The 21,562-nt window shown below is 38.7% G+C and overlaps 1 protein-coding gene across 2 annotated transcripts; it reads left to right on the top strand.

Annotated features, from left to right (window-relative positions):
• Window positions 1–1,237: 1,237 nt before the first annotated feature.
• On the top strand, window positions 1,238–21,039 carry ANXA2 (annexin A2). Of its 2 annotated transcripts, XM_088519778.1 has the most exons (13): window positions 1,238–1,300; window positions 5,584–5,683; window positions 10,041–10,135; window positions 10,865–10,927; window positions 12,619–12,732; window positions 15,742–15,832; window positions 16,699–16,778; window positions 17,109–17,168; window positions 17,824–17,917; window positions 18,627–18,722; window positions 19,557–19,615; window positions 20,152–20,274; window positions 20,652–21,039. In XM_088519778.1, the coding sequence occupies exons 1-13, from the start codon at window positions 1,253–1,255 to the stop codon at window positions 20,709–20,711; spliced, it is 1,083 nt and encodes a 360-aa protein (XP_088375904.1). In that variant the 5' UTR covers window positions 1,238–1,252; the 3' UTR covers window positions 20,712–21,039. The 2 variants fall into 2 exon arrangements, with proteins under 2 accessions (XP_088375904.1, XP_088375908.1); XM_088519782.1 differs by lacking the exon at window positions 10,865–10,927.
• Window positions 21,040–21,562: the final 523 nt, after the last annotated feature.

The raw sequence follows: 21,562 nt of genomic DNA, 5'->3' as shown, positions 1-21,562 counted from the left end.
GCGCGTGCTGCAGGTTCCATGCCAGGCCCTGTTCTGGAGTTAAATGAATATCGCTGATTTTGAGGTGTGGCCGCTCTCCCCTGCCTCTCCACAAGCCTATTTCCCGTTAGAAACAGCTGCTATCTCTGCAGTTCCTGAGAAGCAAGCTTTGTTCTGAGCAGATAAAATAATGTCTGCTGCAGTTGCCAAGCTGAGTAACTAGAACGTAATATGAGTGGCGATAGCCCTCCTTTCAGAGGGGAAGGGAAAGGAGAGGAGCAGAGGAATTTGGGAGCTGAGTTTTAGGAATGCGTCAGAGAGCTTAAATATTGCCTCTGGCTTCTAAATTTTAGGAAAAAAAAAGTCCTCCTTAGTTAAGAGACTCTTTCAGTAAAACAGTATTACAGCTCTGGCAAACTTCCCTGACCAGAAACCAGAGTTGGAAAAAAGCACAGTGTTGTAACATAGGTACATCACATCCATGTTTGTTTTTGCAATGTTTATGATTTTTCCAGTAGGTTTTCTTCTGTTCTTCTTATTACATGTAAGCAAGATATTATGAACTTTGTGGCAATGGAGCCATTATCTGGTCTCATTGGATGTTCCTTTTGGAACTGTCATCCTGAAAGAGTCCTTGTTACCTGGCGGCCACATTATTAGTAGGTATTTGTAGTGTGTCCTGTTTTCTTTTTGCTGAGTACTGAGGAGCCAATACCCAGCACCGTATGATAATAGAGACACTTGTGCCTTGTGTCCAGGGTTAAAGATTGAACAGCAGTTACAGTTTTATAAAATGTTTATATGAATATGAAATAGCTCCAGTGTATTCCTTGAGCACTTGAGGAATTTAGCCTCCGATTCAGAGATTATTAGTTGTTATTACTTTAGCTCGGACCTGGACTGAGCTGCAGTACTCCTCTACACTTTTTCTGGTACTGAATTTGAAGTTCAGTTGATCCTCTTTCTAGGGAGATTCTCCGGTTTCTAAGCATAAAATGCGGTAGAAAGAGTTCCTTGAGAAAGGAAGATACATTTTTATTTTACAGTAGGAAGAAGACCTCTCGCTGTTGCATTATCAGTGGTGCTGTGATTTGGAGACTCTTAAATCAATCTTGTTTCTTGGGATTAGCAGTCTTACTGAGTTGTCCAGGCTTCTGTAATACAGGTATTCAGGGCTATCTAACATGCTGCTGTAGCAGCCTGTGACTGTGAACATAACTTACTTAAGTCTACTTGTTCTTGTTCTCTCCACCCCCTCCAGCTTTCTTTCAAGATGTCTACAGTCCATGAAATTCTAAGCAAGCTCAGCCTTGAAGGAGATGTAAGTATTATTATTCAAATCAGAGTATTTGTTTGTTTTTCTTAAATACTATGTGTTGTTTCCCTCGCACAACTCTCTACTAGCAGCTGCACTAAGCTATAGAGTTTAAATTCCACACGTTTCTTCTATGTAAGATAATCTTATCTAAAAGCTTAGTCTGTTGTGGTCAGTCTTCAGCCATAAAGCTGCCCAGAACCATGGATCAGTTATGAGATGACTAGATTTAATGGAAGTTTTTCTAACTGGGCAGCAGCATGAGCAGGACTTGCATGCTGGGCCATATGAAACAAGTCAGAGGGCAGACTGAATGGGTAGTTTAGATCTGTGATCCACCTTTTTTTGTGAAGGTATAAATGACTTAAGAGGATGGCAAGGGCAGATGGAAATAGAAATGACACCTGAGTTTCACTTTTTTCAATTAAAATTTGGAGAACATTAGTTAATGAGCATCTTATTTGTGTAATGTTTTTCACCAAAAGCCAAATACTTTCAACAAAAACTCTCTCTCAAAAATATTTTCTCACTTTTTGTTTTGAAAAGCCTCCAGTCTCTCCTTTGTGTTGGGTATTTTCCACCACCTTTACATTTCTCTGATTGTCTTACAGTAGTACCGGAAAGCCACACTCCCTTTGTTTGATTTCTTATGTTGCAACAGAACTTGAGAGAGTTACCAGTGTCATCTCAGAATATTGTGGTGTGATTTTGTGGCTCTGTGATTTATCACCGAAGAAGAAGTGAATCTGGGGTGTCATCCCATCTTATTGCTAATACTTTCAAATTTCGTAACTGATGACCGCAGAACTCAGCTTGGTAAAAGCAAATATTTTGTTCCTTCTTATAAAATAGATTACACTATTAGTGCACTGCAGGTAAATAGTGAGGCTGATTTTGTGCTGTAAAAGCAGTCAAGTCTTTAGAATACTTCGCCATGTTCTTTTGGATGGAGATTTCCTTTTGGACTAACATTTGAGCAATTTAGCCTCATGGGTATAAATACTTATTTCATAATAAATATGAGTAGTTGCAGAAGTCAAATTTGAAGAACATTACATAGCAGCATTTTGCATAGAAATTCTGTTGTAAACTGCAAAAGGTAATAGGCGACTTATTTCTGTTCTATAGATTCCAGAATTTCAAGGTTCGGATCTTAAGTGAACCGACTTCATGTTGTTGCTCAATGTCAACTACAGTGCAGGTGAAACAGTTTCAAACCTCAGTGCAATTGAAGTCATCTTCACATGGATATTTTGTAGATTTTAATCAGGAAGCCAGCACTGTTGAGTAGATGGTTCATATAAATGACTTGCCCAGTTCCCCTAAGGAGTGATTGAGCAAGTTAACTGGTGTTAAGTGCAGTGTTTCAGATTCAGATGCTTTTTTTAAAAAAAAAAAAAAAAAAAAAAAAAAAAAAAACCTGTACTTGTAACTCTGAGGGCCTAGAATGGCGAAAGCTGAGCAGAAACCCTGTTTTGTGCAATAAGGCCTTTGTGCATTCCACTTCAGCAGCATAGCAAGCGATTTCCTCCAAACCAAGAAGCTGCCTGATAAGCTGAGTTGCTTCAGCTGGGACTATCTTCTCTGTCCTTTAAGGAGAAGAGAGGATTGAGCTGAAGTTAACTCTGGATTTGCAATTTCTGCAGCCTTCTGCAAGACAGTGGAAAGACTCTCTGACAAATCTTCCAGGTGTGCTTGATCATGTACTCGATCTTTGCACTGGCAGTTGGAAATGTGAAAAATAGTCAAGGCAGTATAGATTAGTTGCAGGATGGCCTCGGGAAGTTGTTGGGGGTTTTTTTGTATGTTTGTTTTGATTTTTGTCAGGGTGAGGAATACCCAAACCTAGATGTCTTGGACGGATTCTGTTTTTAGAAGTCAAGCCTCGTTAGCGTTCCTGTTAGTGAAGTATGTCTCTCTGTGATGTTGAATTCTTCTAAATGGGATTTGGTTCCTCAAGCTCAGAGGAAATAAAGCAGTTATATGTTTCACATATCCTCTATGTGGAGGGAGAAGAAACCTTTCTCTGCTTAGTCTTGCTCAGACTACTTGTGCGTTTATACATCAGGCAGTACTTCTACAGCCACATCCTGGAAAACTTTGTACAGAAACAAATGGAAAGTTCTTTGGAAAAAAAATTATTGTCTGAAAATGTACAGTACTCTTTAGTGTACCACAGTAATTTGGGACAGATCCCTATTGTCTGGAATTTAAATGGCTGCTTTTCATAGGTAGAATGAACAACCTGATAAAACCAGTGTCCACTCTTCCTAAGCACTCGAGAGCTAATAAACATCATCTGTAACAGTAAAACATAATCTGCGCAGATGCTGGATTTGGATATACTTCATTTACTGGTGGAGTAGCCAGCCAAAGGCTTCTGTCTTCTCTGCATATCCCTACGTGGCACTTCCTGGGTCTTCTGACCAGTGTCAGGGCACCGGAATCCAACTTGTTATATGCGTGAGGTAGGGGGACAAAGGAAAACTACAAATCTGCTATGTATTTTCTCAGTATCTTATATGGTCTTGCAGTAGAATATTTTGTCCTGATGGCTCATGAAAAATATTGTAATATTTTAATATTATAAAATATACAGTGGGGTGGAAGGAGGGAAATGCTGGGCTCTGCTGAGCTTACCAGTGGGTTGGTATCACGTTGCTCTTTGACGCTGGTGAAGTGGGACAGCCACCTGCAGTGCATGCATGACTTTGCTCTAGGGATCTTTCAGACATGCAGATGTGTCTGAAAGTTCATTGCTCCTCTCCATTTACTGTTTTTTTTTTTTTTTTGGTTATCATTTCAATTTGCTAACATAAAAGGTTGTGTCTTGTGGTGTGGCTATGGGCCAAACTGCAGCCACTTAGCTAAATCAAGAGAGGGGAAAAAAAAAAAGTTTGGTTTATCAGTGTTTTAACTCCCCATCTCTGCCACATAACCCAGACGTTCACGAGATGGCACAGAGAATCTGTCAGGGCACTGTGACCTCTGCTGGATGGCATAGACTTAATAAAACAGAAGAGTGGAATTTTGTAGTTAAAATTTGTCCTCCTTTAAACAGTTTGCTTACTCAAAGGCCCTTGAGATATTGGGAGAGCTTAGTCCTGTTTAGGAAGCCTGGCTTCTGGTGGAATTAAGGGTTGAAGGTTTGTGGGGCTGCCCACCAAAAGAGCTTAGTCATGCACTCGCTTAGCAAGGAGCTGCGGCAGCTTCGGCGGACGGGCCGTGCACCTCTGCCAGCGGTTTACGACTCTAAGTTGGAGAATGGAATATGTGAATGTTTCTCAGCTATTTCTATGGAAATTTGTGGTTTAGTTTAACCTGCCTGTGGGAGGTGCTGAGCTAAACTGTTAGCTTGTATTGAAGCAGCTGAGAAGACTTTCACCTCTCTTGTGTTGACCTCCTATTTGAAGCTGTACTCCTCAGTTCATGACAATATTAAATGGCCAATAAGATGATTTAACTAGTAAAATATTGTAACTATTTGCTAAATGATTGCATATCCAACTCCTCCATATCTTTACTGGAGTTAATTTGAATAGTCATATAGTTTTATTGGCTTCCCTGCTTAAACCAAGTACCTGCAGGCACAGCGTTTCAAAAGGAGAAGGTGAATAACTTTTCTTATATTCAAGAGCTATAGGCTCAAAAAGATACATTTATTGTGTTTATTGTTATCTTTAGAGGCTATGAGATAAAGCACAGAACTTGTTCCATTATCATTTACTCATTGTTAGTGTTCCACATTACTTTTTTTTTTTTCAATTGTAACTGGTAATTCAAAGTGAAGCATGGCTTTCAATCTAAAATAGTTTTAGATTTTTCACAACAGGGGTGTGTGTGTGTCTATATATAGTCACACATATATGTTGTGAAAAATCTAAACTATTTTAAATATATGTGTATACAACTTTCTGTGTGACAACTTGAATTAGCTTTCTGTAGTCAATTTCCTTAAGATCTAGGTAGGAAATTCCATATGTTAACAAATTCAGGTTTAGTGAGTAAATTTGGAGTGTGTTAGGCATTCACCCCAGTAATATATAATATCTGTTTGTAGCTATTCTTTCTCAAAATGAACATGACTGTGAGTGAACCTCTGGAACAATGCACATTTGGAGAACAAAGTTTGGTAGTTCTCGGCAGAATTTCGGTTTCACAAACACCTGTTAGTAATTCTTGTATTGGAAAATAAGGTAAAATGTCAGTCCCTGAAAGAGACACATGTATGAACTGCAGCAAGGCACAGGATTTAATTTTGCCCTTCTTATGTCTGTTTTCTTTTCTAGCATTCTCTCCCTCCAAGTGCGTATGCCACAGTTAAGGCCTACTCAAACTTCGATGCTGACCGGGATGCTGCTGCCTTGGAAACAGCCATCAAGACCAAAGGTGAGGAGCACCATTGCTTCTGCTTGTAAGCTAGAACACTGGCAGAAGAAAAATGTCAACGTTTGTTCCTAGGTTTTGAACTAAATGCACATGTGTCTTGGATTATTTTGAGTCGGAGAAGATCCTAGAAACAGTAATATCTAGTTTCTGAATAATACTGCAGTATTTAATGGGTAGGGCAGTATCAGAGTTTGCTGTTTCTCTGAACTGCGCTCCCAGGAGCTGGTCCAAACCAGGAGGTACCACTTTCACTGGGACGGACACCTTGCAGATGCAGCCCCCATGGAGTACTGAAACACGCAGGAGTACAGGGTGCACGAAAGGCAATGCCAGAGCATTGATATACTGATAGTATTCAGTATGAAAATATATACAAAGTACTACTTACAAGATTTTTTTTTTCCACTAATATCATTTATCTTTGAGGGAACAGATGAGGAATGAACGCTTCCAAACATTGTACTCTGCTGTCTTTTTCATGGGTTTTGAAACACACTGCTATGTCCTGTGAGGTTGCACTGGGGCAACTGCTTTTCATTTCACTTAACCAAGGTGTAAAATAGCATTTCTTATCTTGAAAGGAAAAAGAACAACCGCATCAACACCCCTTGGCTTCATTTGTCAAACCAACTCAGAGCAAGTAATCGTAGAAAGCAGTCACCATGGTTCTAGGGTAGCAGCCTTCATCCTGCTCTGGAACCAGCCAGAGTGTTCCTGGCTTTGGCTCTTTTTCCAGGCCCCAGAAGCAACAGGTAGGCATAGCTGGATCTGCCCATGCTCTTGCCTACATGTCAGGAGAGGCAGAAATTTAAAGAGAATGAATTTTTAATCTGAAAGAAATGCCAACAGTGCATTCTGTCTGTGCCAACAAAGTAAAAAATGACTTAAAAATGTAATGAGTAAAATGTTGACTATAAAATGTTGCTCTTTCTAAGAATCATGAGGCTTGCTTTCACGAGGCTTCTTAATTTAGCTGGAGAAATCCCTTGCCTGCTCACTGAAGTAGGTTCTATTCAAATTTTAGGGTTTGCATTATTTTTAAATAATCTCCTTACAAGAGAGGAGTGTCATTGCGCTTGGCAGGAAGTGCTTTGTGTACATGTAGAGTTTTGTCTAGATTTAACTTTATTTTACAGCACTGATTATAAGGCAAATCTGAACATGTCAAATATACCATCAGGTTTTCAGGGTAGGGACCAGCTTGCACATTTTTACATTCAAGCTGTTAATTAGTGCAAATGGAAATTGCATTATCCCAGGCAGTACAAACGCTTTTCCTGTCAGGAAAGTCAGACTAATGTAATTATTGCACTTTCTCCCAACACAGATGAGCAATTTGCTGAGTTTAAAAATGTTTCCATATATTTTAAAAATTAAAGAGAGCTGGTGTCTGATCCTTCTGATCCCCATTGATAAAAGGACAATGCTAAAATCTTCCCATATAAATAAAATACATTGGGAAATAAAGTTTCATTCCATTACCTTGAAATGTTTAAGCTTTCAAGTGAACAGTTTAAAAAAAAAAAAAAAAAAAAAAAGTGAGAGCAGCTCTTTGGTCCACCCCACCTCAGCAAATGTGAGTCAGCATCCTGTTCAAGGCAGCAGGATTCCCAAGTGTGAAATACAAGCACTCATTTTCCACAAAATGCCAGAGCAATGAGTTAGCTCATATTTCCATCCACAAAGCATATGAATAACTTGGACACAGTCATTTGTGGGCTTCTAATCTATCACAATTGTTTTAAAACTTGAAAATGTCATTTGCTAGCTTTGAATGCCAAGAATGTTTTGAATTGAGAATTTACTAAAAAATAAAAATAAAGACTGGTTTATACTGTGGCCCTGCAAAGGCCCAGTGCAAGTATCCATCTGTGCATGGCCATTTGGTTGTTTCTGGACTGTTTTTTATTTTTATTTTTTATTGGGAACATTCTAAAACATGCTATCAGTAGATTTTTGTCTGCAATCTGCGCTCAGCATGTTCTCAAACCAAGCTTTGTAACTTAAGACACGTGATACTTTCCATGGCCTCAAGACTTTTCCAGGCTAAGCCTGTGTGAATAAGAGCACTGGTGTAGGTCTGCCTCAATATGAGCTAAAAACATGAGGCTGTCAGGTCCAGTATTTCATCTCCTCAAATCAGAATCACATTTTTGTTCTTGTTCCTTATGAAAAATGAAGCCAAAAGGGAGAGATGAATATGAATATTTGGATTTGACTTACTGTTTTAGAATCTGTAGCTAAGGGCTGCAAGGTCTTTTGCAGCACTTACAGTGGTCTGATTTGTATTGTAATATCTGATTCGGTTCCTTTGTGGTTGAGCTGCTGTGAGGTCACTTGTGGTTAATAAGACAAAAAAGAAAAAAGTAGAAAATGATTCTATCAGGGACCTGAATTCTAGTAGTAGCTGATCCACTCCTTTCTTTTCCTATTGCGAAATCATCATTAAGAGGCTGATTACATTAGTCATATTTCATATTTATATTACTGTACAAATGTGAAAGAAACTCGGTCAACAACTAGTCCCAAACGAGCACTTCCCTGGCACAGCTATAGGCCGATCTGATACTGGAGCCTAACAGTTTGAGAGCTCTTCAAGCTGTCTCCTCTCTCTATGTATTTACACACTCTGCTGATTCTTCTGAACGAAGAATTTATTAGCTGAATGTTACTTCCAGCTGCAGTGTTGAATGGCAGGTCCAGATGGTTCTGATTAACCAATAAAATACATGAGATGCAAAGGACCATTTTATCTAGAGGCTGAATTCAGTGGTATAGCATAAGACAGCATTGGAGAATTGGGGAAGGAGATAGAAATACTTTGTGTTGTGTTGTTTTACAGTGTGTCCTTGTATGCTGTATTAGATGAAGTATGAAGATTAAATTGGAGGTGTAGAATTATAAATTCAAAATAAGACTTTACCTGAGCAAGCAGTGAGTCCTCAACCAAGTGTGGTGAAATCAAGCAATTCCTATACTGCCTAAGAACACGTGGATGGACCTCATGGATTCTGACAGGCCACACAACACCATGTGTCTGCAGTGTTGCTCCTGTTTGTCCCTTGGAGTCTTCGTTACCTGGCCGCTCTGCCTCCTGGTTGCTAACAGTTGCTTTGATTTGGCTTGTGGCAGAGACTTACATCTCCAGAAATTTTCTTGTCTTACAGAAACTGGCTTATTGCAAGGGCACCTTTTATAAGCTCTCATTGTAAGGGGGTAGTTGAGATATTTTTATGAATTAGTTAAGGAAATATAAATACAGCTTTTTCTTCTGTTGTTGTTGAATAATCAGGATATCCTGATGGATGAGAGATATCCTTCAAGATGAAGGATAGCTATTTATTTGGATGCTAGACTAAGTTTGGGAGAATCCAGCTGAAAGCAGCAAGTGAGGGGGAGAAAAAAAAAAAAAAGTGAATCTGAAATGCACATTGTCAGTAACAGGCAGAGTGTCAGAGTCTCGAGATGCTTCCTGCACTGGAAAGAATCTTGAGTTGCAAGTGGCTAATATCTAAGAAATTTCCTGTGTAATGTAAAGCTTTTATTCTATGTTTATTGACCACGATTGGAGGCAGCATGAATATCAGCCCTGTAGGATCTAAGGCTGTGGAATATGTTAGATACCATGGACAGACAGTGAGTCCAGCCCTGGATCTGTGCCTCGGCACTTAGGGTAAAACCAAAAGATCTTGCATTTAGGGTAAAACCATGATCTTTAAGTGAACAGAATTACAAGACATCATTTAAACTTAAGCCTTTACGGATTCAACTATTAAAAAGAGATAGGTAGGGAGCCTGAGCATCCAAATTGTCTAGGCAGCTTAGTTAAAACTCATCATGGATCTTCTATGGGCATGCCCAAAAAAGGGAACACATACATAATTCCTCCCAATATCAAGAAGACCTTCTAGTTTCTAAGCTTCTGAGCTGATGAGTGAAAAGTGGAGTGTTAGTTAAGTGCCTAGAGGCAAATTAGAAAATATAAAAGCTTTTTAACAAACCTTAATTGAAATTATTCCACTGAAATTACAGGGCAGGCTGTAAGAAGCTCAGGTCTGTCAGTTCTGAAGTTGAACAGCTTTTGTTGCAGGATCCTGCATGGTTGGTGCACCTGTGACATGGAGCTCAGAAGCAGCAAGACTGGCCAGGGGCTGGCCCTAGCTGAGGTGGACATGTGAGTGTACGTGTCAAGAAGTGCTTCGCATCAAACGTGTAAATAGCTACAGTTTCTGCAAGGCCAGGACTTAACAGATTCTACACCAAAGAGAGCTGTTGAGCAACAGTGCTGTGTCCTGAGTGTAGGAGAACAGATCCATACAAATAAGAAAGCTTTTGACTCTGTCTTTTGTCATTGTAGGTGTGGATGAGGTCACCATCATCAACATCCTAACAAACCGCAGCAGTGAACAGAGGCAGGATATCGCTTTTGCCTACCAGAGAAGAACCAAAAAGGTACTAAAATATGAAGGAATGTGAAATATTGCATATTTTTCCTGCATAGTTAGGTTTTCATGGCTCACATTTCACAGGTATTTAGGCATAAACTGGAGATAAATATTACTTAATTTGTCTTTTCACTGGCAGTAAAGATCCATTTACTTTGTATATGCTGTCAGAGTCTAGGACTGGTAAGATTTCCCAAAGTATTCAGTATGCACGACTGGAACTGAAATCTGTTGGAGACATGGGTTTTCTAGTATCTCTAGAAATCAGGATGGATAGCAGATCATCAACCAGCCCCTGGGTTATATGCTAAAATGTGCTGAACGGTATCAGTTGTGTGTTTTCTAAAGTGTGGCAAAATTACTACTTAACCCTGTGTAAAACCTTTGGCAGGAAATGTCTCAGGCAAAAGGGTTTGGATGGTGTTTGTTTGTTTATTTATTTTAAAATAACTTGGCCTAAAGAAAGTATTCCATTTCTGTGCAAAGTGCAGTAATCAGATGAACTTTCACTGGCTATTTTCCTGACAGAAATATCCCATGTACTGATCTACAGAGGATAACAAATCTGTAGGACAGGTTACAGCAGCTTGTATAATGAGTCTTGCTACCTGGAAGTTTTCTTGATGTTTTCTTGTCTTTTAAGAATCTTACAGCAATTGAAGTTTTATGCCCATGCAGAAGAAGAGAAGTTTGCCTAAAGATCAGTTTAAGATTATAATGAATGTCTCTCTTTCAGGTTTGCCAGACCCCAAATGGTAACCCTCCAGTAGCAGCCCAGAGTGCTCACCTGCAACCAAATGTAAAACTAGAGTAAAATTTGAGAAATTCACCAATTTTTATGCATGGCTGATAAAGGCACACGCAGAAACACGTGCAAGTTGGATGCATGTGTGTGTGCACACAGGCCTGCATCCTAGCAGTCACTCTCTGTGGGCACCATGAGAACTGTGAATATAATGTGGACCCTAATAATAATATATGTCACTTGAAGCTCTGTTATATGTTTTGCATGAGCACAAAAACAGTATAGTCAAGAAAATCCACAACTTCATTCATTTAAATGTTTATGTCTTCACTTACCTTCTTTCCTTGCTGCAATCTAGGAACCAACTGAATTTATCAAGTATGATAAGTGCAAAAGGGTAAAATGACCTGTAAAAACAATGGTAGTTTTAAGAGACACCACTTAGGTGAATAACAGGAGAGGAAAAAATGGTTTGTGAAAAGACATATCTTGTCCAGTGATATATCCTCTAGGGAAAATATTTCAAGGATTTTTTTGGTAATATGCTGTGAAGTTGCAAACCCTACTTGAGGTGATTGTGATTTATTGCTCGTGTTGTGCCCTGATACAGGTTTTCTCAACAGAGTTTAGCTCCAATGGGAACCAATGATAATCCTGAGGAACAATATTTCTACCAAGAAGGTCTATGAAATATTTTCCCTTCATCAGCATTAATGGAGCTACTGGGGATTTAGAAGTGCCCTAGATTAACTGATGAAGCTGGAAACACACCAAGTGCCTTGGCTCTTTATCTGTCTGACATAAACTTCTTTGCAGTTTTGTTCAGATCACCTTCTTTTACATCTCTTTTTGTGCACACTCCCCACACCCTAAACTTATTTGTGTAGAACCCGGTAATTTAAATGCAGTAAGTCTTTTCTGAATGCTCCAGTTTTAACTCTAGCTATAGGAAATATTGATCAGCATAGATCCCAGATCTGGTTCCAGGCTTTTGATATTTGTAACTATGCTACATTGCAGCTGATACTAGCGTTCTTCAAGTTATATCCGAATCCCATAAAAGAGGAAATGCCGGATTTTATTTGCTACAGATCCGTATACATCCCATAAAGTGAAAATATCTGACTGTTTGTTTTCCTCCAGCATTGGCTGACAATTAACAATAGAAGTTTTGACTACAGAGTTCTGATGATTTCCTTAAGATAGGGCTGATTTTCCTGCACTCGGGAGCTGTTTTTCCCCTCAGCCATCTGTTTGGGACCTGGGCCAGTACAGTGGAATAACTATGCAGTCAATTTTCCAGTGTCTAAGCTAGTTTAGGGCTGAGATAAATAGGGAAAACCCAAATAATATAGTGCTACTGGGAACACTGTGAAGTGTGGTGGAGAGGCAACGACCACAGAGAGTCAAACTCGGACCCATCAGTGCTTATTGGCTCCAACACAGTGTCAGTACTTCAAGACCAAAGCTGAGTTGTGCAGAGTCACTTGAATGTCTTTGCACCATGCTTCCCAGCACTTTGTCAGCCACCAGTGGATTTTTCTTATTTTCAAGATGAGAAAAATTTTCCTTTGCCCTAATTTTTTGGGCTTCCACAAAAGAAAAGCTCTTTAAGTTCTGTTTCCATGTCAGTTGTGCAAAAAAGACTATTGCTGCCTTGGAGATTAAAAGCACTACAAGCTGAATTCTCTGGAGATCAGAAGTGAGCTTTAATTACTTCTTCCATCCTCCTTTCTGTTTTACAGGAACTTTCAGCAGCACTCAAATCTGCTCTGTCAGGTCATTTGGAGGCAGTGATCTTGGGCCTGCTGAAGACACCATCACAGTATGATGCCTCTGAACTGAAAGCTGCAATGAAGGTAAATGAGTTCTGAAATTTAAGTATGTTGAAGTCTGATGACACTACTTCAAGAATAAGTATGGACTTGATATTCAAATACGTGTTTCAAATTTGACCACTGACTTTTTAGTATTATGGTTTAGGTATCCAACTTCAAGTGTTAACTAAATCCTTTCTTTAGGAAAAAGTAATGTGAGCCAGATGAGGAGCGACTCATAGGCAGTTTTGGCTGATAGCTGCTCTTCTGACTGCCTTGAAAAACAATGAACAGGTTCTTACTATAAAAAAGGCATAAGAAAGCACTGGAGCCATTAAATCCTTTGCTAGTATTTGTAGGCTTAATAAAAAGTAGTTTCCCGTTACTGGGTCATATCACCGATGTTGAAAGAACATCCTGTACCCAGGCCTTTTTCTCTGTGGAACATGAAGAGGAGGAGGAGAAGGACGTGTTCAAACAAGCCTTGCTGAACAGCGCAGCAGTGGGTCACAGAGTTCAGTCCCCTGCAATCACAGGCAAGAGTGGAATAGATCACCGCTTGGGAAAAATCTGCCCCCTTGGCCACTGAAGACAGATTTCGAGAAGTGCTCGTGCCAGTCTTTTTACCTTTCTAGACAAACTAAGGTTTGGGAGCTTGTTTGGGAGCATCTAAAATCATACGCATCTAAAAAATCACAAGCATCTAAAAAGAAAGTATTAAAATATGTGTACTAAAACTCAGAACAAGACAAAGAGCTGATTAATTACTATCTCCAGACTATGAAACAAATGTACCAAAATAATACCAGTGCACCAATAACAAATAAGGAGAGGTAATTGTTCTTTTAATTATGTGTGGGCCAAATCCACTCTTTGAGTAATTGGATGCTGCCCTCTTCTGGTTTATCCATAGGCTGTCCATAATTTACTGTGAATGAGATAATAATTCAAAATTTCTGAAGATTTTGTATGTGATGTGTTTAAATTAGAATGACCATATACTTATCTAGCGCTTGTGCTATACTTACAGCCAGATGATCAAGCCTTAGAACAGTAGCCATGGTAGCATATTCTCTTCACAGGTCAGGTGTTTCCATCTCTCAAGCATTCATTCTAATGTTCTGAGTTTGCTAGCAAAGTATTGTTTTTCTTGCTTGAGCTTAAGTTTTTTTTTCTGATATGTATATTCCTACAAAATACTTCAAAATAATATTTAGAGATTATTAAATTGTTAGCCTTCATTTCTTCCCCAGATATCCATTAGAACTATTCTGTGGCGAGCTGTCCCAATTCTCTTAGCTGTTAGACATGGTTTTAGTCCTCTTATTTTTTCAGTTAGTAAAGAGGCTTTTTCCAAGGCAATAGTTTTTCACATAACTACATACATATTTAACATGTAAAATAATATAGCATAAGATTGTTTTTCAGTCTGCTGATGGCAGACTCCTCTAGGACTCTGGTGCAAACCATGCCCATTTTTTGCCAGATACCATACAAAATTTATCCCAAGGGTCTTAGCAAACAGCTGCCTGACAGTAGTCCTAATAATGTTCTGTGTTCTGCTGGTGATTCTGGCAAATGAGAGTAATTGGATTAGCATGAATATCGTTGACTGACGGTAGGTAAAAAGCGAAAACAAATGAAAAACATGAAATGAAACAAAAAAAACTCTCTCAGTGGAATCTATTTAAAGAAAAGTGTGTATGTTTGTGGGTTTTTTGAAGTTGCTTTTTTTGCTTTTTTGTTTTTCCCACAATACTGAGGGATCTAACTGCCAGGTGGCTTTACCAAGTAATCATGTGGATATTGTCTGCGGTTATCAGAGAGAGCAAGCATCTTCAGGTTGCCTATGTTAGTTTCCTATTCTAAAACTGTCCTTCAGAGAGTCCTGTCTCTCTCCAGGAACTATAGATGAGGCCTATAGAGACTAGTTGCCTTGGGAGATGTATTCTCCTGACTTAATAGGTATCTTGTTTTAGTGTCACCTTACTAGTCCCTTGTCTAGTTACACGTATTGTTTACAATTACTTAACTGTTAAGATTATCAGGAAATGTTCATTCGTATGATAGCAATGGAAATTACAGTACCACACAAATCTTTATGCTGTTTTTCTTTCAGTTTTAACACTAAGACATATATTATATATGAATCATATATGGCAAGAAACATATTCTGCTAATGCTCTGTATATGGCAGGGGAGAGAGATTCTGCCTTAGTTGGAGACTTCTGTGAGGCCTAGCCTAATTTTATGTTTTACAGATTTATGCCAACTAGATCAAGTTGGAAGATAATTTAATACAGAATTAATACATACAGGTCCTCTCAATTCACCTAGCTTCATCAAAATGAACATTTTAAATCTGAATATTTAATCCATCATACCAAAGATATTTTTATCCCCTAATATCAATATAGCTAATAACAACATGATATCTATGTTTGGGTGTTGTAGTGTTCCATGAAGTACATGGAAAATATGCATACTTCGGGGGGGGCTGTTTATGAGCTAGAAACTTGAAACATGGGTGAATATTTGCGGGTCTGGTGGTGAGGCCATTACTAATGGCTGTGTCATCTTCAGCCTCCTATTTATGGTGGGAGGTGTATGGAGAGAGGTGAAGAAGAAAAGCTGGAAAGAACATGGTCTCTGCACATTTGCATGATGAAAATGAGTTTTTTTTTTTCCCCCCTATGTTCTCAATGGAAAGATAGAAAAGAATCACATGTTGGCAGTGGAATGTTCACCTCATTGCAGTTATGCTGGTGGGGAGATCAGGTATTTGTTACAAACACGTCAAACAAATATTTCCCACAGATATTGTCTACCGTATCTCAAAGCTAATAGAATAATATCTGGCAACTAAAAATGTTCCATCTGGGTTTTCTCAGGCACATTAGAAACATGCATACAGTTGTCAAAAATATCCCTGAACAGTTGTGGAACTGTTAGACTGGGAGAAAGGAAAAAGGGTAATAAAATGCCAGTAAAATATTTTGAAATCCTTCAAGCAAGGTTTTCTAACACTGAACTGTATATTGTGTGTTGCAGGGTCTGGGAACTGATGAAGACACACTCATTGAAATCATCTGCTCACGGACAAATCAGGAGCTTTATGAAATCAACAGAGTCTACAGGGAAAGTAAGTTTACATTGAAAGTTGCAATGTATTGTGCTTGCTCACAGCCTTGCTTGGGTTGGTCCCCCCCAGTGTCAATTTGATTGGTAGAATCACTTGCAGAACAACTCCTTTGATTCTCTGGTAGTCAGGCCAAAGAAATTTGTAGTGGCATACTGGATACTAGGGTGTATTTATAGAGTTTTGTCTGCTCCTCGACAATAAACAAATTGGAGAGCATTAGCTAGTCATCTAAGCAGTGTCCAGGTAGCTATTTTTTTTTCTGTTACGTGTATTTTGTGCATAGTGCAAGAGTACATTGGTTTTGCTTGGCCTTTATGATTCATTGAGTACCCTAAAAGAGCTGCTTGACAGCTATTAAGCATGAACACACAGCAATGTATGGTATGGCTGCTTAGAAAACAATGAAAAGGCTGAGAGAGTGCACCGGGATTACGCACAACATTCTTATGTTTAATCAAAACAACTATCGTCTTCTGCATTAAACTTATAATTGCAGTTGTCCAGTCATAAATCCATGAGTGGTTAAGGTCTAAATTCTGTTTGGGAAACAAGCAAACATTGATAGCAAAGGATGAACTGGTAGGATATTCAACTTGAAACAGTATTCTCTTCCTTTTAATGTACGAAGGCTTTCTTATTGTCTTTCCGTAATTGGCAGATTTGCCTGCACCGGAACTTACACAGCAATGATTTTGTTGTGGTATCCGAGTGTGCTTTTAATCGTCTTCCATAGATGACTTAGATGGTAGCTGGTTGCTTTTGTACACTGCAAAATACAGTGATTAGCTATAAGGAGTTGTAGTGTAGCTCCTTTTAAATGAGAGTTTGTCGAACATTATTAAATAGAAAAAAAATCTGTTTCCTAGTGTATAAGACAGAACTGGAAAAGGACATTATATCAGACACATCTGGTGACTTCCGCAAGCTAATGGTTGCCTTGGCCAAGGTATGTCTGTTTATATTTTACTATGTTTCCTAATGTGCCCGTGCCTTGGTATTTGATACTTTTTAATAAAACAATTGGATTTCTAATACAAATTTTAATTTCTTTGTAACTTTACTGTATTTTGAGAAAAAAAAATCAGATGTCGAAGGACATAGTATCCTGACAGGAACTCTGTATTCATAACAGTAGGTCATTAATGAGGATGAAGCATCCTCTAATGATTACTCATATAGAAAATACTGATTAACAAACCAAAGAGAAAAATATGTGTATAGCAAATTTCTTGCCATCCTTTAAACTTCTTCTAAATACTGCTGTTGTCGTTTAAAGGGAAAAAGGTGTGAAGATACTTCTGTGATTGATTATGAGCTGATTGACCAAGATGCTAGGGTAAGTGCTAATAATGACCCTTAAAAGTTCTTATTGACTGATTTTGGGGGGATATTCAGCTAGACTATGAATGTTGTGCATGTGGAGAGTGCAAGGGCACTTTGTAAAAGTAGGTAAATGTATTTCAAATTGTGTGCAGCCATGTTTGCATGCTGTCAAGGAATCTGCCACTTACAATCTTGACATCTTCAATTGTGTATTTTCATGGGCTACTCACTAGCACTTGCACAGTAGCTGTCTGGTATTTTCCATAGGCATATGGAAAAAGACATGCTTTAAAAAAAGGAAGCACTGATGCATTGCAAAGACTGGTGGTGGTCAAAAGATCAAGATTACGATATAATTTCAAAAGATTAAGAGTTAGGTATCACTAAACTCACTGGCTGATTTGTTTATTACATCTGTACCTGCCAAGAGCAACTTTGCTGAGGTAAATGCACCTAAAACAAGAGCAAAACCTCCAAATAGAAGTAAATACAGGGTAAAACCTAGCTTAGCTTCAGATTAGATCCATGGTGGTCAGGCCAATGGTGTGTCCATTTATCTTTCTGACATTCGCGCAGCTACAGTAGTGCTTGGTTTCCAGTAAAGCAATTGTGTATGTTTGATGGCCTTCTCATATAACTCATGATTTTGCTTATCATTCTAACCCCAGGAACTGTATGATGCTGGTGTGAAGAGAAAGGGAACTGACGTGCCCAAGTGGATCAACATTATGACTGAAAGAAGTGTTCCCCACCTCCAAAAAGGTACTCTTCAAGAGACAGTCCTTTTTTTTTAACCACAGAAGGAAAATTAGATTCAAGTGGTATCTATTTCATCTCAGGTATGATTAAAGTGAGTGTGAAAAGCTATGAAACCTGGAAATCTTTAATTCATAACCAAACTTTTTTTTAATGCAGTTATTTCTGTGGATATGTTAATCTAATAACTTGAGTGCGCATATAGCACTTTTCTATACAGGTGCAACGATCAATGGTATTTCGCCTGCACTGGGAATGAAAACTGGGATACAGGAGACTTTGAGAAATCCTTTGTCTTTTTTCCCTCTCTGCTAGAGAGGATCAGCTATATCATGTGTTTAAATTGGATATTGAAGCTGCCAAAGAGCAGCTCAGGTATTGCTGTCAGAAGTACCTGGGAAAGCTATTATGGGGAATTTTATTTTCAGGGGCTTAATTTCTTTAGCTTAAACAAACCAATTGTTTCAAAAATATTAATGACAGAATGGTATTTTACCAGATGTTTGGGATATTTGGAAAAAAAAGAGAAGGCCATAGCATCAGACCTTTATTATCAGCTGATAAATTGAGACTGTATTGAAAATAAAAGTTCTCAGAAGGAGAACTTACAGGAGTGCATCATGTGCGTCTGCATTGCACTGTTTTTGGCTTAGGTGGTTGCTTTTACTGGTTCTTGCTTTGATTTTCTTTTCACTTCTTTTCTTTGACGTGATAGTGTTTGAGAGGTACAAGAGCTACAGCCCATATGATATGCTGGAGAGCATCAAGAAGGAAGTTAAGGGAGACCTGGAGAATGCCTTCCTTAATCTGGGTGAGCTACCAATCTGGGGAAAGAGTATCACGTCAAGAGATTGCAGCATCTTCTGTGTTGCTGACTTTCCAAAGGAAATGTACACATGACTTGTTACCTGTTGTTAGTTCTGCTTTTGTCTGTTACAAACATTTAATCTTTGATTCCTCTTTGTTTTATTAAAAACAAGCAAGCAAACAAAACCAGGTTTGACCACTAACTAGGTACATTAAGTATTAAATATGGATGTAGGCTGAAAAGAGAATAGTGTGTATGAGAAGGGAAAACAGGTTGTGGAGGATGCTGGAGGCTAATAAAAGTAGCTGATTTGGCACCGAATTATCTGAAACGAGTATTTAAGACACTACAACTTTGGCATGAGATGAAGATGATTAGGATGTATGTTCTGATTTCAGAGTAGATTTTGTAAAAGAAAAATCAGTTTCAGACTAAGGGAGAACTGAGAGGTGTTTCGGGAAAGTGGAGAACAAAGAAAACTCAGCCTTGAAGGAGGATTTCTTAGGGGACAGCATACAATGAATATTTTCATTAAAAAAGGGTTGTTTATATGTGAAATATGGACACAAGAATGAATTTTAGTGTGTGTGGAGGAGTGCTAGCATTCTGAAAAGCTGCTGACTGTGAGCGAAATAGCCGTTGTTCACCAGCTCCCAAAAACAACTTGTGACAAATGCATCAGGTAAAATTCATTTCTCTGTGCTTCCTTATGGATAAATTTATGCTGCAAACTTTTATTCCGAATACTTATATCTTTGAAAGACTCCAGGATTCTATGTTCTGTTAATCCAAGCGTGAGCAGGATGTTTAACTATTCATATTTCTCTGTCTCTTTAGTCCAGTGCATTCAGAACAAGCAGCTGTATTTTGCAGACAGGCTGTATGACTCTATGAAGGTAAGAAAGACTTGTTTATAGCTCACATTTAAATAAAGAATGTTTTACCTGAAGGTTGAAAGTAGTCAGAAGACAAGATACATACAAGATACATGGTGTAGATTTAAAATAGAATACTTAACAGAAAAACGAAAGGTTGCAGAAGAATGTCAGATAAATTGCTGATAGGAGAAAAACTGTTTGTTGAAGAATCAGTAAGACCCTAAATTATAGCTACAAAATATCTTCTTGAGAAACTGATTAAAAGAGAAACACCTGGAGACTGTCATTAAGCAGTACTTGCAAGACTTCCTTGTGAGTCAGGACTGCTGATTTACAGACTAAGTAGCTAAACTTGCGACCACAAGTTGATCAAACTCTGATAAGGAGAGATGTTTGTGCTCAAACTCCTAGGTCACAACAGTGGCTTTAGAAGGTTTAGTTCGCTGTACCCTTTACTGTTGCAGCTAAGTTGCCTGTATTTTACTCTTTCCATCAGATGGTGGCCTTCTTATGCATCTTAGCTTTTATATATTTACATGTGAATCTGCTTGTAGGGCAAGGGAACCCGGGACAAGGTTCTGATCAGGATTATGGTCTCTCGCTGTGAGATAGACATGCTGAAAATTAAGAGTGAATTCAAGAGGAAATATGGAAAATCCCTCTATTATTTCATCCAGGTAAGTTTTCAGGTTTCTTTTTTTAACAACTGTATGACCTTCGAAGTACTCTTCCTTGGACTAATTGTACTATTAGAATTAATGGAAGATTCCTTAGAGACTGCAGTGAGAATAGTAGATCATTACTTAAGCACTACTGAAAAGCCTATTCTTACCTTTGCAAGCTACAGCCAGTGCAATTTTAAACAACTGTTCGACTGAATATGCAGGTTTTGTGCAATATGTTGATACATCACATAGGAAAAATCTGTCCCCATCCCCAGAACAAGACTCCCAACTGTGAACTGCAGCCTGTTTTACAAGTTCAGAATATAACGTATACATGTTTTGTGTCTTTTTTCTTTTCCTTTTTTTTTTTTTAATCTTTTGCTTTACAGCAAGACACAAAAGGTGATTACCAGAGGGCACTGCTGAACCTGTGTGGTGGAGAGGACTGAAAACTGTGATGGAGGAAATCCAAATCCAGACACATGCTTTTTGCTTCATTTTACTGTAATCCTAGAAAGAAATTGGCTTGCCTAGCTAACTTGACTTGACTTGCCTCTATATTTGCAAGACCACTGATATTGTATGCTTTCTGGTGCTGTTTATACTTCTCGTAGTAGCAGTGCTCTGCTTGGCTTTACCAAAGTCCCTAACAGCATGAAGCCAGAGCAATTTACATTCCAAAGATGCAAGAGGTTCAAGGCATTTGTGAAAGACTCGGCCTCTTTGTGTAATGTTTCTAATAATATATTAAATAAAACTGAATTTTTACTTTAAGAAGATGAATCTTTTTCAAATCTTTAATTTAAAAACTGTGCAAATATCTAATACATATTTAGTCTTCACTGTTTATTTTGTGACTCTTTCCGTCCCAAGATTCATTACTCTTGGCTGAAACCGTATCTTGAAACCCTTCCTCTCTTTAGTGGTCCAGTTTCTCATGAGATAGAAAACCATCATCTTGGTTTTATAAAATAAGTTGTTACTATAACCTGAGGTACCCTGTGTTTTCTGTGTGCGTGTAGATGAGGAGGAGCATATGTGTCAGCACGCACATATGTAATTTGAATTAATTTGGGGCAATTGCAGTTTTTTTTTTTCCATGGTTACCGGTTTGTTGCCAGCCAGGTTAGCCTCGCACTGCAGCTGAGGCTGCCCGCTGTGTTGGAGAGGCTGTTTGAAGCCGCATGTCGCTGGGCCAGGGCGGTTCACGGTCCCTTACGGCCCTTGCGAGGGGCTATTGCCCCTTCTCGGGCAGTTGGGCGGTGACCGTTGGGCTGGGGCGGGGCCTCGCGACGACCTT

The sequence above is a fragment of the Tinamus guttatus genome, unplaced genomic scaffold (assembly GCF_059628265.1).
Source record: "Tinamus guttatus ecotype Peru unplaced genomic scaffold, ASM5962826v1 Tinamus_guttatus_pri_ptg000004l, whole genome shotgun sequence".
Classification (NCBI taxonomy): domain Eukaryota; kingdom Metazoa; phylum Chordata; class Aves; order Tinamiformes; family Tinamidae; genus Tinamus; species Tinamus guttatus.
Note: the sequence above shows the minus strand (reverse complement) of the source record. Positions and strands in the feature narration are given on the sequence as shown.